Raw genomic sequence first — 17,170 nt, 5'->3', positions numbered from 1 at the left:
CAAAAGCTGTCAGGATTTCTGAGCAAGAGCTGATGGCGATGCTCTTGATGCATAGGCTTCCTCACCCTTCAAGTTACCTTTTTGTTATCTTCTTCCTCATCCTTTAAGGCTGGGGCTAGATACAGATTAAATGATCCCCAGAGCAGCCCAATGCTGTGTGTATTTATAGGGCACGCCTCCCACACTTAATCAGAATCTGCTTTGTTCTTACAATGGCATCTTGTTCGACAGCTTTTACCCTGGCTGTTTGTTTTTTTAGGCATGACCCAATTTCTCAGGCTCAGATTCTCTTTTTTCAAATATAACATGGAAATTGCCACTTTCCTTTCTCAGGTATTAAGACCTCCCCCAACCAAATTTTTTTTTTTTTTGCAGTAGTCATGCGCCAACTTCCTAAATAATTGTATTTAACTCTGATATTTATATATGTGTACAAAACAGACATTTCCAGGGTATGGAGAATTGGGTGTGGAGAGACAATAGTGGTATGTAGCCCATGACATTTATGGCATAAGGACAGTTAGGATATAACAGTTAGATCTAGAGATGTTCAACAGAAGTCCTTCTGCTCATTTTCACCACTTTCTTCTTGCCCTCCCATGCCCCCATCCCAAACCTTTATTTAGAGTCCTCTGACTTTTTTTGAGGGAAGCGTTGGCACAATGAGAGGTCAAGAAACCCCCATTGCATGAGCAGACTTTTGCTTATCCAAGTCTGAATAAAGCACAATGTTCCGTTTGCGTGGTTTTAGAACAAGAGAACGTTTCTGTAGGTGTCAGGAAACTGACATCAGAGCAACAGGCGAAGGAGAGGCTCTCCGATTCTGCAGGGGAAGGTACAAGCACTAGGGGGAGACACAGCTTGATGGAGGGGGAAGGAAATCAGCGTATCACCAAAGATCCAGGAGAGCAAATGGGAGAAGAGGTGGAAGGGCTCCGGGATTCTTCCTTGGAAGTCAGTGAGGAGAGCCCTGGTCCTCCACTACCCACGCCCTCCTTGCGCAGGAGACTCCCGCGCAATGAGAGGCGGAGACGATTGGGAGTCAAACAACTCTTATGCTGGCAAAGGTTTAAGAAACGCCCACAGACAGATTCTGCTAGCGACTGAGGCAGCCACGCTGAGATGGGCTGTGCAGTCAGGACGGTTTAACCCAGGCAGCCAAGCTCCAAAAGGGGACAGTTTACGCACGAGTAACTCCAAACCACTACAGTAGGTCTCAACATTGTCAGCTGTTAAGAAGAGTGAAATATATGCTGGACAATATAGTTTCAAAAGAAGCAAATGCTGATCTGCTGCCCATCAGATCTGAGAAGTCAATGTGCTGTACATTACACGGGGAAGCCTTGTCAAATTGCATATAATCTGATGCTAAACCAGCACTCATTCCCCACCCACCCCAATTTAGTTGGTCAGCCATGTAGACTGCTAGAGGTTAGCACAATTGTGTGAGACATGCAGGGATATGATGCACTGAATCAGCACATGTGAAATGTGACAGAAAGCCCAATGCTGACCTGTTGCTGACAGATGTGGTATTTGTGGGGTATTCTATATCTCTTTGGCTTTACACGGGCTCCTGAATCTCCCTGTAAAATGTAAAGAAGAATTCCTGGCTCACAATTTCCTCAGATTATACAACTTTTGTATATAAGCATTTTGGCTGCAATTTGTTTTCCACTTGTCAGATTTTCCATTAGTTTCAAACACCACGGGATTTCACAGGTTAAGAAGATTTTTGGTTGGCTGCAATAAAAGCGAGTTTTTCATTCCTTTCCTACCCCAAACTGAAAGACTTCAGAAGCATAATATAGGCGGCTGACACATGCTCCAGTTCCCTTGAAAAATGGCTTCAATTAGATTTTTTTTTTTGGTCTCTTCTTGTCTTAAAGCACAGAATCTCAGTTGAATGCAAAGTAGTATTGATTGGAGGGGAGGCCTGCTGCATTTTTATACACCCCTTTAATTAACCTTGCAGAAAGCACAGCAATAATCAATGCCTCTTTAAAGCCATATTGATATTTCCCAATAAGTCTTGCTAGGAAGTAATCTAAATGATTGTAGCCTAGGTAGGAGCCGATCTAATGAGAGAAAGGCAAACAGAGATGTTAGCGATTTGTATTTCATTGAGTTTAATGCCCCCGCCTGCCCCACACCAGCACTAACTCAACAACAGTCTTGGTCACTTAACTATTTAAAAATATGCATATGTAAGTTATATATGTCTTAAGTTTAGGGATGATAATGAAGGTGGTATGGCTAGGGTTGACCTATAACAGTATGAAAATTAAACTATATCTTCTCTTTGTCTCAGGCACCAGCGTGAGGCAGTCATGGGTCTAGCCTGGCCTAGTCCACTTGTTGGGAAGCAGTGCCATAATCTGTTGTGGGTAATAACTGTTAATTATCCCAATTTGTAGGACCTTCTGGTGACTGCGTTGGACATAGAGAAACTGGAGAAGCTCGAATTCAGTGGCATAAGAGGGAAATCTCTGAGCCAGCAAGTCCTGAGCATGTATGAAGAGTTCCAAGAGGCTTATAAAGTGTTTTCCGATCGTACATATGACTGCTTGGATGTGGCCAACATGGTAGGTGGTTCTGGATTCCATAATAACTCATCTTATGTTCACGCTGAACGTTTATACCAAAAGAGGATGTTACGAGCTTAACACTGAAGAGTCTGGTATTTGGGGAGAGTTGTTTCCAGAAACTGCTGCATCAACTGTGACATGAATTCATTGGGTTGTTGTTTGCTTCTGTTAGGAATTTGAAGATGATGTGTATGACTTCAAGGACAAAGTGAAAGATATGGATCGGAGGCTAGGGAATGCTTTTGCCCAGGCTTTCGATGATGCAGCTAGCATAGAGCACGCATTCAAGGTTTGTATTTGTTGTATTAGGACAATGCAGTGTGTAGTGAATGTGCCCTATTTTTCTATACACAAAGCTTTTCTTTTCTTACAAATGCCTTGAAGAGTTGCCAGTTAATGGTATTTTATATCTTCCTACCACTTTTAAGATGTTAGTTGCATTCCATTAATCATGTGAATAGGCTTTTCAGTTGGTGACCTTCAGAGCTGTAGAGCTCCATGGGTTCAAATTGCAGCTGCTGAGCATTCAGAGAGAGATTATAAAACCAAACAATTTTACTTTAATAATAATAAAAAGGAAAAATCCAACAAATAATATATGGCCATGTAAAAAGTTGCATGTATTTTCTATGTTTCCGTGCGCTCTGGCTTCTGTCACGGTGTTCCGTTGCGCCAGAAGCGGTTTAGTCATGCTGGCCAGATGACCCGGAAAGCTGTCTGTGGACAAACGCCGGCTTCCTTGGCCTGAAGAGAGATGAGTGCCACAACCCTATAGTCGCCTTTGACTGGACTTAGCCGTCCAGGGGTCCTTTACCTTTACCTTATCTGCATTCGCTAAACACACAGTGCTGGCTCGTTTTTTTTGGTTCTAGATGCTGCTCCAAAGGATCCCTTGCAAAGGGAGGGAGAGCCACATTGATTTGGAGGCCTGAAGCCACCTTTTAGCCTGGATTTATTAGTTCCAAGTTGTGATAAAATGATTTGTGGCCACAGTTTTATCTGGTGAAGGAAATTTACCAGATAGGTTAAAACCTCAAATTGCTAGATCTCAGAGAGCAGGAGTTGCCTCCCTCACTTCCCCATCCTTGTTCCTGCACTATTCAAGGAAGGGCTAGTAGCATTCATTTGCTGCTTACCAGCAAGAGGTCGGAGAGTTAGGACGGACTAGTTAAAGCTGGGTGAAGTGGGAGATGCAGAACATTTAGTTAGAAAGGAAAAGAACAATAAAAACATAGGGAGATGGGAGGCGGAAGCAGTCTTTGGTAATGATTGTAGTGAAGGGATGTATTTGTTGCAAAAAAAAAAAAATGTGGGGTGGGGGAAATAATGAATGAACCTAGTCCTGTCTTTTGGGGATGGGAAATACATCATTGGAATCATTCTATCAACTGATTTCAACCGTTACAATGTGTAACTGATATCAAACATGGCTTATGATTAAAACCTGTTTCATACATTTATCAGATAGATTGGTGAACTGCAGTAACTAGGTGGGTCATTGAAGAAATATGTGGGTGTTGGAAAAGGGTTGCTGGTCTTGTTTGGACCGAGGGCATGTACACAGAATCACAGATATTTCCCATTTCTTTCTGTATGGTAGCTGATAGACATATTTGGGAGTCTATTGGAACGGCCATTGATAGCAGCTGATGCCTATGCTAAATATCATCTTCTCATCACAATGTTCGACAGAGACCTGGACGATGCTAAACTGATCTACCTGAAACATATTCAGGAGGAGTTGGAACTAGGTATTTGTTAGCAACTTCAGAATGGCTTTATGCTCAGTTAACAAGATGCCTTTAGAAAGCAAGGAAGTGCACAATTATTTTAAGCATAATTGCAATAATTAATATTGCATAATTGCAATAATTAATATTGCAAATCTTTGTTTAAGTAGGATGGACTTCTTTATATTTTTTAAAAATGTAATAAATAAATAAATAAATTAAAGCAAGATCGCTGTGCAAATTACAGCATATTAGGTCATTTCGTTACAATACCTACAAGCCTTTCCAGAACTTGAGAAAGGAAAGCTTCCTGTGCCCCCTTGTCTCTACAATAATAAACCTTAAAGCATGGGTCGGCAAACTAAGGTCCGCGGGCCGGATCAGGCTCAATTGCCTTCTGGATCCGGCTTGCGGACGGTCCGGGAATCGCCACATGGATTGCCAGCACGCACGTTCTTTCTCCCTCCCTCTCCCTCACATGGCAGCGGCAGTGCCTCCTCCCTCCCTCCCTCCTGGCTTCTCCCTGCCCTGCCTAGAGGAGGAAGTGGGCTGGGCTTTGTTGATGCCAGCAGCAGCAGCAGCGCTCAAGCGGCTGCCATTTTAAGCAGCCCCTCTCTGGAGCCTTTTCGCGCGCCGCTCATCGTCCCGCCGCCAGCCCCTGCCACTCACAAGACACAGGTAAGCAGCCACCAGGGCTCGTGGTGCTCTTGCATCATCCCCCCCCCCATAATAGTCCGGCCCCCCACAAGGTCTGAGGGACAGTGGACCGGCTCCCTGCTGAAAAAGTTTGCTGACCCCTGCTTTAAAGCCTCATGGTTGATGTGTCATTCAGTCCTGTCAGAGAGGCAGAAACAGACACCGGACCTGAGAAGGGGCCGCCATATTATCTATCACAAATGCTTTTTTGGGATACTGGCCCAATTGCTCTCTGCTAGTCAACATACTTCTTCACACAGTGCGTAAATAGACAATGGAAATTCCTCCTGCAGGAGGAAGTGATGACCACCACCTTGAATGGATTTATAAGACTATTCAACAAATTCATGGATGATAACACCATATCAGTGGCTACTTGCCACAATGGCTGTGTTCCACCTCCACTGCCAGAGGCAGTATGCCTTTGAGTTTCTGGGAATCACAAGTGGACAGAGCATTGCTGCACTCAGGTCCTACTTGAATGCTCTCCACAGGCACCTGGCTGACCAGTGTGAGAACAGGATACTGGTCTAGATGGTTCATTGGCCTGATCTAGCAGATTCTTCTTATGTCATGTGACTGTCCACCTCTATTGAAGCTTCTGCACATGGAGTGGAAAAGAGATTTGAATTCTTATTAACCTTTTTCTCTGTGCTTGAGTCCTGAGCAGAATGTGAAGGAGCTGAGCTGCTAGAGATGGTTTGTGCTGGAGACTGTTCTCTTCCAAGCCCATAGGAAGAAAAAAACCATTGCATGCAAAAATGTAGCATGTTGGGAGGCTAAAACCCTTCTTTCTAGTAGGCTTTCTTTGTGCAGAGAAGTTTCCCCTCTCCCACTCTGTGTGAGAGCATTTAAAAATTGAGTTGCTTGCAGGCTGACCTAGTACAACCCAGGAGGGGTATTTTGCATATTTTTTGGTTGGCTGTTTTACATCAGAGAATCTCTGTTGCTGGGTCCATGCAGTACACTGGTTCATGCTTCTCACTTCAGGATGAATTTGTTTTTCTCAGGTTATCCTACAGTGCACAGGAATATGCCATTGGTTGCTGGAGGAATTCGCTGGGCCCAGGAATTAAAAGACAGGATCCAGATCCCATTTAGTAATTTCAGGCATGTCACCCAGCTGTGAGTATCTTTATTTCATTTAAGACAGGGGTGGGGAACCTCTGATCTTCAGATAATCTATGCCTACCTTCTGTACACCCGATGTCATACATGATGTCAGCTGTGGGGCAGGTAAAGGTGGGACTTGGACAAAAGGGGCTTTGTAGGCCCTGCTAGTCACCGGTGCCTGCAAAGCTCCGTCACAAGTACCAATAATCAGCTGATGCCATTGTGATATTGACCCATGTGTCAAACTTGGCCTGTGGGGGTGTAAGAAGGTAAGGATTTGGCCAGTCGGTAGTTCTCTACCACTGATATAAGCATTTTATTTTTTTCATTGGCTCCTATGAATCAGTGGGCTGCCTTGTTTTCTGTACTACAGAGATGTTGGGGCTTAAAGGAAAATTGAGAAGGTTGTCTCCATGGCCTTAACATCACAAGCTAAGCTTGAAAATTGTTTCTTGGCTTGTCCTAATTTTATGTTTTGACATCAGTAATCCTAGCAAGGCTGTGTAAGATGCAAGCAGGCTTTTCATAGACAATGGATTGTCGAGAGAGTCAAAAGTCTGAGGAAGACATTGCACAGTGGTTTCTAGGGATGAACTGGGATATCTTTAGCTTTCATAAGGCAGGCAAAGCGGTAGCTTGCAGAGCTTTTGCATTTAGATAAAACCTTACATAATTCCTAAAGGACAATCTAATCTTGCTAAGCAGAACTAGGTCTAGGATACCATGGACAGAGTGTAAAGAATAGATGCCCAGTGCACAGTCAGAGGTCACAGTAGGAAGAATCGTGCAGTACCACTGTTTTGCAAAGAGTCCACTGGTAAAAATTCAGCTGATAAAGCAGGCAGGATAGAAGGAAGAATAAATGGAATAAAAGGTGTGTGTGTGTGTGTGTGTGTGTGTGTGTGTGTATGCGTATATCCTGCCTAAGGAATTAAGTGCAGCATATTTTGAATTTCCAGGTACTATCATTCAAATACTGGTGGTTAAGGCTAGTCCTGATCCATCTATAAGCCCCTTTAGATTAGTCTGTGGTCTGCTCTGGTTGGTGAATGGAACCAGAATGGAAGAGGCAGAAACAAGGAAGCTGACATGAGATGAAATGTTACAACTAGTCCTGGAGCCAAAGCAAGCAGAGTTCACCTAATAAGCCCTGCCAGTGGAAGGACTTGTACTTGCTCAATGGAGAGTTTGCCCCCTCTCTTGCCCCATGCGTGACCCCTGAAACTGGCCCTGAAGGTGTTGGGAGCACCCCCACAACAGCATAGGGGAGAGGGGGGATTGTTCCATCTGGCAAGCTGAAATACTTGCACAGACAGAACAATCGCCTTCATAGAATATTGACTTCCATCCAAGATGCTTGGATGAAGTAACGGTGAGAACAGGATTTTATATGCTTTGAAATAGCTGGTTGGCTGGTTGTGAGAAAACTATTTTCTATTTTTGGCATTTCCTTGTACTTTCTCTTCTCTTCTTCCCATATGGGAGGACCAGCCTATTTCAGCTAACATATAGTAAGTCTACACCTGTGTTCATGTCCTGTGATGTTTGGCATCTAAGTATACATACACAAACCTGATCACTTATAGGTTCAGGTCAATTCAATTGTTAGTTGCTGAGGGAGCCAGTTTTTGGTGAAAGATGGCTCCAAACAAACATGGTCTTTAAAAGCAGACAATGAATGAAAATGAGGACTGCTATTCAGGTCTCTGTGAATTACAGAGAAAGGAAGCTGTGCTTTGAGAAACAGGAGAAAAATTGAGAGGTCAGACAGAAAAAATATTTGAAAGGAAAGGTATATGTAAATTAGGCGTTTCAGGGCTTTCAGACTAGAATGTGATATGCACTTTTTAAAAAGCTACTTAAAAACAAGAGAAAGTAATACTGACATGCATATAATGTCTATTATGTTGGACCTTGCGTTCGACCAAGCGACTCCTGTGGTCGAGTCCTCCAACGATGATTACGGTAACGACCTGAGCCTTTGATGAGGCTCCAGACACGTTTCCCCATTACACAGAGTTTCCAGCAGTAAGGAAGGAGCCGAGAAATATGAGCTACATTGCAAAGAGTGTTTTATTTCTAACTAGACAGAAAAGAAATAGACATGCTCTCTCTGTGAAAGCAGAGAGCAACTGAAACAAAGGAACAGGAAACCAGTAACATCACATCCGTCTCCTGTCTTCCGTGAGACTTCCAACAGTCTGGAATCTCTGGAATGGAAAACAAAGCCTTGTGACTCCAAGCACTGCACAGTGGCAACACACAGAAACCAACATATTACACCACATAGTCCTAATATTTATTTTGATGTTTCTTTTTGGCAGTTGCCTGGACTCTCCTGAAGGCAAAAGAATGGTGCAAAAGTATGAAGATCTGATGGAGATGCTAGAAAAGTAGGTCTGTTTGTTTAGGACATGATTTGAGAATATATTAGTCCTTATTAAGGCATGCTTTATAGTAGGGGTCAGCAAACTTTCAGCAGGGGGCTGGCCCACTGTCCCTTACACCTTGTGGGGGGCCGGACTATATTTTGGGGAAAAAAGAAGAACGAATTCCTATGCCCCACAAATTACCCAGAGATGCATTTTAAATAAAAGGACACATTCTACTCATGTAAAAACACACTGATTCCCGGAACGTCTGCAGGCTGGATCCGCAGGCTGGATTTAGAAGGCAATTGGGCTGGATCCGTCCCCCGAGCCTTAGTTTGCCTACCCATGCTTTATAGCTTTGATGGATTCAGGCAGCCTTGTGGATAGCAGCCTGCTGCACGGAGCACGGGGCGTGCTGAAACAGAGCACCCCGCACTTCGGGCAGACATCAGCCAGCCCCACAAGCTCGGGGGACAGCGGGGAGGCGCAGTGCCGCCATCCCGCTGTTCCCCGACCTGGTTTGGAGGCTGGTGCTGGGGAGAAGCGCCGCCACACAATACGGTATATTAATTTAGTTTAAATTTGTTCCTCTCCCTTGGTTGTGCTGCCTGAGTTTCATATTTTGGAATTACTTTATGTTAGCACAGTAATAAAATTCTGAAGCCTTGTTCTTTCTTGGAGGCTAGGGAGAGCTGTGGCAGTGTGCCTTTTCCCAAAATGCTGCCTACTTGATTGCACAAACAGATGAAACACTGCGATTTGATCTTCACTTTATCTAGTTATCAAAGCTCCCACATTTGAGTTCTGTTTACTGTACAGTTAGTGCTGAGCCATTCCATTATATACCTGCACATTTATGCTTCTTGGGTGTACATAGGAGCTGCACTAACTCAGGACTGGGCATATCTAGTAAGTAAAGGAAGTTAGTTTCAAATACCTTAAAATCCACAGCTTAACCGTATAGCATTTGTGTGTGTGTCTGTGATTCTGAGTTCTAGGAGTTGGGAAGTTCATAAGTTTGGGATGGGGTTGCATTGCCTCTGAAGAAACAGCTGCATAGTTCAGGCATACGGCTAGATCCAGCTTTGTCACTGGATGCTCAGGTGAATGCCGTGGCGAACTATGACTATGCCCATTCCTGGACAGGGATAATTTGGCCATTGCAATTAAGGCATTGGTAATCTCAAGATTGGACTACAGTAATGTATTGTGTATGGGGCTTCCTTTGGGACTGGTGCAGAAGGCTGTGGCAAGGTTGTTGAGTACAGCACACATCTATACTTTTGCCTAGGGAACTGCATTGGCTACTGATCGCCTACCAGGCCATGTTCAGTGCCTTCTGGTTAACACATAAAACCCTGAACAAGATTACCTGAAAGGCCGCCTCCCCTTTTATAGATTCTTCAGGGTTGGAGATGTTATTTTAGCCATCTCCTGAAGGATAAGGGACACGACTGCAGGAACTCCCATCTTGTGCTGCGTTTGGCACCTGCAATTTCCTTTCCACAGCTTTGCTTGCAGCATAGCTAGGAAATCTGTTCCAGCAAAAAGGGTTCAGACAGCCACCTAACAGTTTACAGAGCCTGACATGGTGGTTGTGGTCTTATGGCAGATACCAAGAGAAACTTTATAAGGAGTGGTTCCAAACTGTGTCTGAAAAATCGCAGTATAACCTCACTCGACCGATCATCCGAAGGTATTCGGAAAGTAAGCTGATTGCTGTAAATTTTGACCCTCAGGTAAGATGTGAGAGCGTTTTATTGCTTACTTACTTCTTCATTTATAACCTGTGCTTATATAAAATGGGCAAAAAGCATCCATAAAAACATTATTGAAAAATTGGTAAAACATCAATAAAAATGGATTGGTTAAAATGAGAAAAAATAATATTTCAAAGGCCTATCTAAACAATAGTTTTCAAAAGACATCTGAAAGAAGGCAGGGACAATCTGCTTATCTTCTGCTGGAAGGAAATACCACATGGCAGGGCCTGCCTCACAAAAGGCTTGATTCCTAGTGGAGACCAACCAAACCTCAGGGGCACCTGGAACCACAAGTGCCCTGTCAGAGAATCTCAGTGATCAAGGTAGAGCGTAAGGCAGGCATAGGCAAACTCAGCCCTTCAGATGTTTTGGGACTACAACTCCCATCATCCCTAGCTAACAGGACCAGTGGTGAGGGATGATGGGAGTTGTAGTCATGAAACATCTGGAGGGCTGAGTTTGCCTATGCCTGGCATAAGGAGTCAGGTAGCCCAAGTTGTTTAAGGCTTTGTGACTCAACAAAGAAAGGGGAAAGGAATTAATGATAAAATACTAAAATATTTTAAGTATTGAAATGGAATAAGGAAAAGTATGTTATACTGAGCAGCGAGTAAGGGAGGGAAGAGAAACATCATGGAAGGGGGGCGGGAAGTCAACCTTTAAATTTGAATTAATTTTATATTCATTTGTTTGTTTGATTTTTTTGAAAAGCAGTAAGAATGAATTGGCAAAACAACAGGAAGAACAGAACCTTGAACCTGGAATTGGCAGCTAGTGCATCTCTCTCAGCAGTGGAATAATGTGTTGCCTGTATTCTGCTTCTGTGAGCTGTCTGACCATGCCATTCTGCAGTGGTTGAAGTTTCCAGAGCAGATACAAGGGCAGCCCCACCTAAAGTGTGTTACAGTAAATAAGCCTTCAGGTTACCAGTGCTTGGACCACTGTGGTCAGGTTGTCATGGTCTAGGAATGATTGTAGCTGGTGCCAGAGGCGGACCTAGCTGCTCCAGCACCTGGAGCGGCACACATGCTGTGCACCTGGGGGCAGGGCAAGCATCCCATGGGGGCAGCATGGCGATGTCACCCCTCTTCAGGGATGACACCTGGGGCGAACTGCACCCCCCCCGCACCTCCTTCCTCCGCCAGTGGCTGGTGCACTAGCTGGAGCTGCTAAAAACACACACATACTTTGCCAGAAAGGTCGCTTGGGCCTCTAGTGAGAGAGATGAGCCAAGGAGTACCCTTGAAAATGTATCTGTTTCTTCGGACAGCGGGGCCGCCTGATCCAGGACAGGCAGTTGACCTATCTTTCGGTCACAGTTAACCACCCACCCACAAGGCCTCCATCTTTCCAGGATTCAAGCTCAGTTTACTGACTCTCATCCAGTCCACCACCAAGTCCAGGACTTGCACAGTCTCTCCTTTAATCAGATGCAATGGAGAAATAGAGCTGGATGTCATCAGTATAGTGATGACAGCTTGCTGCAAAACTTCAACTGACTGCTCCTTTCGTCTTCGTTACAGATGTTGGGTAGCATTTGGGACAAAAAGTGCCTTGTGGCTCCCCATAGTGAAAACAGAAAGGGTCCAAAGAGCACACTCCCATTGCTACTTTCTGGACATGATCCCTCAAATAGGAACAGAGTCACTACCACACAGTGGCACTGGTACCCATTCCACTTAGTAAGTCCAGATGGTTATTGAATGGTACAGGAAACCATTGAGAGATCGAACAGAAGGAGCATGGTTGCACCCTCACTTATCCTCCATAAATTTATCTAGAAGAGCATAACCTTCCTTCATGTCCCAGTAACTAAGACATCCCGGTTTTACTCTCATGCTGGTGTATGGTGTTAAAGGAACAGACTGGCTTTAAGAGCTGCGCCAAGATTGTCTCTAATCAACATCAGTTTTCTAGCAGGAATTTTTCTTTCCTCCAGTTTTGAGATTAGAGCAATTCTAGACAAGGAAACAGTGCTATAAAGAAGAAGAAGAAAGAGGACTCTTTAAAAAAGAAATCCAAAGGTTTGTGTGAATATGTTTTGCAGCTGGTGTCAGTTTTGCGAGAAGTGAGTTACCTTGGGCCAAGCCAGACTGGGAAGATACCAGAGGCAGCAGCAGAAATCTTTTCTTCCAAGGAGTCCTTCCGGAAGCTGGTAGCCAACCTAGACTTGATGGTCACCTGGTACAATAAAATCCTGCTCACAGTTCTGGAGGTGGAATACCCCCTTGTACAGGACCAGCTGCAGGAGATTGATAGTCAGTTGAGAGAGGCAGAAGAAACATTGAACTGGAAAACAGAAGGTAAGAAGTACCTCTGTAATAGGTTCCGTGGAACCTGGCAGGGATGAAGGTGTACAGAAAAGCAAATAAATAAAATAATTTGAGGCCCAGATTTCTCTTCCTTCATCTAGGCCATCTCTTGGCCCAAATCCTACTGATTCACTCTGGTTTGAATGCTGTAAATTGCAGTCTTCTTCCTGTAGGTGTACTCATGGTAGGAATGCTACCTGGATTCTCTATGGCAATTCAGTAACCAATACACTTTTAAAATTATCTGGTTTGTTTCTGGGTTGTCAATTAAATGCTTGTTGACCTTCTCTCCATTGGTATTGAAAGGGCTTTGGGAACATGTTTCACGACTAGTTGACAGTGTGCGAGATCTTGAGCAAAGAATCCAGAAAACCAAGGACAACATTGAGGGAATTCAGAATATCATGAAAACTTGGGTCTTCCCAGTTTTTGAAAGAAAAGATGGGAAGAAAGAATCTCTGTTGTACTTAGATGGTCGACATGAACGACTGGACAAACACTATCGACTCATCACAGATTCGGGGCATAAGATCCATTTACTAATCAAGGTTGAGTTTTTTTGTTGTTGTTTTTTGACATAAATTATAATGGGGATTCTCCCAGGAAATGCTATCTGCAATTATTTATTTTCCATCATTACAGAATTGGCCATGAATGGCTAATGTCAAAGGGGCTGTCTGATTTTCCCTAGGGGCATGAATAAGTCAGACTGTTAAATTGCTATCACCTTGCTGTACATTGACATCTGCATTCAACATGTTGCTCAGTCTGTACAGGCAGCGACTGTTTTAGGCATGCCCGATATGTGCAGCTATGTTGAATTCCTCTCCAGATGTTGCAGGTAGTGTGTTCCAGCAAGCTGTTGGCACTAGAACTGGTATATTCTCCCAGTATTTATAAATAGTAATAGCCTTTTGAACTGTGAAGTCTGTGTAGCCTTAGTAAGCTGCACATAGGCTGAGAATATTAGAACGATGTAAGACAACAGGAGAAATACAAGTGACTGGTTATTACTGCCAAAAGAGCTGATGGGACTGTCTGACCTTTTGTTAATTCTGAAATGTTGAGATCACCTTCATTTGATTGTGGCTTCTATATATTTAGGAAAACTTGAGACTATTTGCAGCAGATCCAACTTCTGATATCTGGAAAGCTTATTTGGAGCATGTGGATGAGATTGTCCTTGATGGATTCTTTAATGTCATTGAATGTTCACTGAAGTACCTTTTGGAAAACACAGGTGAACTTGTCCTTGCTCACGCAAGCTACTTATCAATTTATCTAGGGTAGGAGGGTGGTTCTGTTGCTATTGGGATTATGTGGGAGTAGCAGAAGTCATGTGTGTGTGTGTGTGTGTGTGTGTGTGTGTGAGAGAGAGAGAGAGAGAGAGAGAGAGAGAGAGAGAGAGAGAGATTGGACACAATTATACAATCACTGAAAGCAAGTAAGATATTTGTCCTGTAAAAGCTGCTGACCTTCCTCTGCATCTTGATTTATTTACTGTTGCATTTTAAGGATGTTGTATTCTCACCCTGGGATCTTTCACTAGAAATGCCACAAATAAATTAATTTACTTTGCTGATGGCAAAAATAATGCATTCAACCCAAAAAGTATGTTTCTATCATTGCTATTATGCTGGTGTCTGTCTGTTTCTATATATTCATTAGTAATTTCCATTGGGGAGGTTGGTAAGAACTGTCTGAAACTTAGTCCACCTTCTTATGCTGTCTTACAGATTCCAAGGCAGGCCTTGCTCCTCTCTTCAAAGTGCAGCTGGATTTGTCTGTTCCAGAGATGATATTCCGTCCTTCTTTGGATGCTGGTGCCTCTGATGGTTTTTATGATTTGGTTGAGGCTCTTGTCAATGATATATATCGAGTGTCTTCCCTGGTTCCCAGGCTTGCAGACCACAGCACTTTCTCCCATTATCAGGTCTTTAACCTTGGCCAGCTGTTGTCCTTTTTTTTGCATCTGGTTGATTGTTTTCAGTCCTGTTTAATAACCCAGCTTTGTACTTCTTTTCTCTTCAGGATGACATGGAGGAGATGTCTGAACTTGCTGACATGCGCCACATCCTAATGGATCGCATCCGGAAGATGATGTCAACTTGTTGTGACTACCGCAGCTCTTTTGACCACTACTCATATCTCTATGTGGATGACAGGAAAGAATTCATGCGCCAGTTCCTGTTGTACAGCCATGTCCTCACTGCAGAGGAGATAGAGGCCCATGCTGAGGATGGCGTCCCAGAGAGCCCCCCTACACTGCAGCAGTTCAAAGAGCAGATAGATTCTTACGAGAAGGTCTATGAGGAAGTGAGATGCCTGGAGCCAGTCATTGTATTTGACAGCTGGATGAAAGTTGATGCCCGCCCCTTCAAGGTGTCCCTTCTGAAGATAATTAAGAAGTGGAGCTTTATGTTCAAGCAGCATCTCATTGATCATGTGACTCACAGGTATCATTGTTTCGCTGTTGCACCACTTACCGTATTTTTCGCACACCTGACCATAAGGCGCACCTTGTTTTTAGAGGGGCAATTCAAGAAAAAAAATATTATTTAAAGGGAGTGCTGAGCAGAGCTTGTGGCGCTGGCGGGAGAAGCCTGGGTCCCCCAGCCCCAGGGACCATACATTCGCTCCACAAGACGCACAGACATTTCCCCTTAGTTTTTAAGAGGAAAAAAGTGCGTCTAATGGAGCGAAAAATACGGTAAATAGTCTTTAGGGTTTGTGTGATTCCTGTTTAAGGATAGAAGAAAGGCCACACAACATTGAAGTTATTAAAGTTAGCCATTTTAAACCCCATTTTAAAAATTGTGGGTGGGAGTTGGAAACCTGCAGCCTTCTAGGTGTTGCTGCGTTACAATTTCCATCATCCTTCACCCATTGGCCTTGTTGGCTGTAGCCGCTGGAGGTTGGAGTCCAGCATCATTTGGCGGGTCACAGGTTCTCCACTCCTGTTTTTAAGTGGTAGGGCTGCTTAATATTCACAATCCTCAACATGTTTTCAATGTATGTTCTCTTTCACTGCCTTTAGTTTGGCTGACCTTGAAGAGTTCGTAAAAGTTGCCGAGATTGGTTTGAGCAAAACGGTGGAGAGTGGAGATTATGAGGGCTTGGTGGAAGTTATGGGCCACCTATTGGCCGTTAAAGATAGACAGACCAGCACTGATGAGATGTTTGAGCCCTTGAAACAAACAATTGAATTGCTGAAGATCTATGAGCAAGAATTGCCAGGGGAAGTCTATAAGCAGCTGGAGGTAGGTGGAAACATGCTGCTAATATGCAAATGTGTGGACAGATTAAAAACTGAACTACATTCATCTGTGAGCAAAGTTATCCTCAGAACACATGCTCTTTAGGTATGCAGCACATGTAGGAAGATTACTCTGATAGAAACTGTTGGGAGGGCTAGTCTAATTCCATAATGTAAAGTTTCATATTTTTCATTTATATGACCCAAGCAAATTTTCAGGGAAGACTCAATCTTACAGCACTGGGGGAACTATAAAGAGGTGGAACTGATCAGCATCTGGTTAGGAAGCAACCAACTCTCTGAGCTTTTTTCTGCAGGAAGAATGGACTAGAAATACACTGTATGTGGGGACGCGGGTGGTGCTGTGGTCTAAACCACAGAGCCTAGGGCTTGCCAATCAGAAGGTCGGTGGTACGAATCCCCACAACGGGGTGAGCTCCTGTTGTTTGGTCCCAGCTCCTGCCAACCTAGCAGTTCAAAAGCACGTCAAAGTGCAAGTAGATAAATACGTATCTCTCTGGTGGGAAGGTAAACAGCGTTGCACTGCTCTGGTTTCACCAGAAGCAGGCCACATGACCTGAAAGCTGTCTGCAGACAAACACCGCCTCCCTCAGCTAGTAAAGCGAGATGAGCGCTGCAACCCCAGAGTCATTCGTGACTGGACTTAATGGTCAGGGGTCCCTTTACCTTACAGTGTATGCAATGTTGTGCAAAACAACCTTCCCCTCCTCCCATGCCCTCCCAATCTGTTCCAGAGGATTCCCCAACCCTCCAAAGAATATTTGCAGAGCACACAGGGAGAGAAGAAAGGGAAGTTTTGTTGCATAGGTAGAAGTCCCTTTCACTTGTGAATGAACACTGTTGAATACAATCCATAATCTACTATTTTTGGGGGAAACGTTTTGTCTGTACATTTGTTTTCTATAATTTGGCCGTCTCCCAAGATACTGTTGTAAAACCTGGCACAAGAGTACTTGAAGTGGGGAGTGGGTGGCGGGTCTTTGATGTTTGGATGCTTGGTGCCATTTAGAATCAAGATGGGGACCAAAATGTAATTTTGATGTGACTTCACCTAATTTTTGGCATGACTGGTCCAAACTCACAAATTATACAATCCATTTAAAATTTTTGGTTTCTAAAAATTCTTGGGCACTGCTGAACTCTCTCACTAGTCTACTATATATTTGGTAAAGTGGTTTGTCTGTCTGTCCATTAATTTGTGTTCTATACATTCAGACACCTCTTGAGATATAATTGCCAAACTTGGCACAAGAGTTCCTGAGGTTAGGGTGGAGCTCTTTGGACTCTGGCTGCTATTTTGAATCAAGATAGCTAACTGA

At 43.8% G+C, this 17,170-nt stretch overlaps 1 protein-coding gene across 1 annotated transcript in view; it reads left to right on the top strand.

The window, feature by feature from the left end:
- The window catches only part of DNAH9 (dynein axonemal heavy chain 9), a 183,189-nt gene that overhangs the window by 6,639 nt on the left and 159,380 nt on the right, over positions 1 to 17,170 (top strand). Inside the window, exons 7-18 of the mRNA XM_083487398.1 lie at positions 2,418 to 2,585; positions 2,761 to 2,877; positions 4,189 to 4,339; positions 6,025 to 6,139; positions 8,452 to 8,520; positions 10,112 to 10,238; positions 12,310 to 12,565; positions 12,881 to 13,122; positions 13,679 to 13,814; positions 14,311 to 14,507; positions 14,606 to 15,030; positions 15,612 to 15,834. Coding sequence (XP_083343524.1) covers positions 2,418 to 2,585; positions 2,761 to 2,877; positions 4,189 to 4,339; positions 6,025 to 6,139; positions 8,452 to 8,520; positions 10,112 to 10,238; positions 12,310 to 12,565; positions 12,881 to 13,122; positions 13,679 to 13,814; positions 14,311 to 14,507; positions 14,606 to 15,030; positions 15,612 to 15,834 — 2,226 coding nt within the window. The remainder of the gene's footprint in view (positions 1 to 2,417; positions 2,586 to 2,760; positions 2,878 to 4,188; positions 4,340 to 6,024; positions 6,140 to 8,451; positions 8,521 to 10,111; positions 10,239 to 12,309; positions 12,566 to 12,880; positions 13,123 to 13,678; positions 13,815 to 14,310; positions 14,508 to 14,605; positions 15,031 to 15,611; positions 15,835 to 17,170) is intronic.

Source organism: Podarcis liolepis, assembly GCF_965112155.1.
Source record: "Podarcis liolepis genome assembly, chromosome: 2".
Taxonomy (NCBI): Eukaryota; Metazoa; Chordata; class Lepidosauria; order Squamata; family Lacertidae; genus Podarcis; species Podarcis liolepis.
This window is presented reverse-complemented; position numbering and strand designations above follow the sequence as displayed.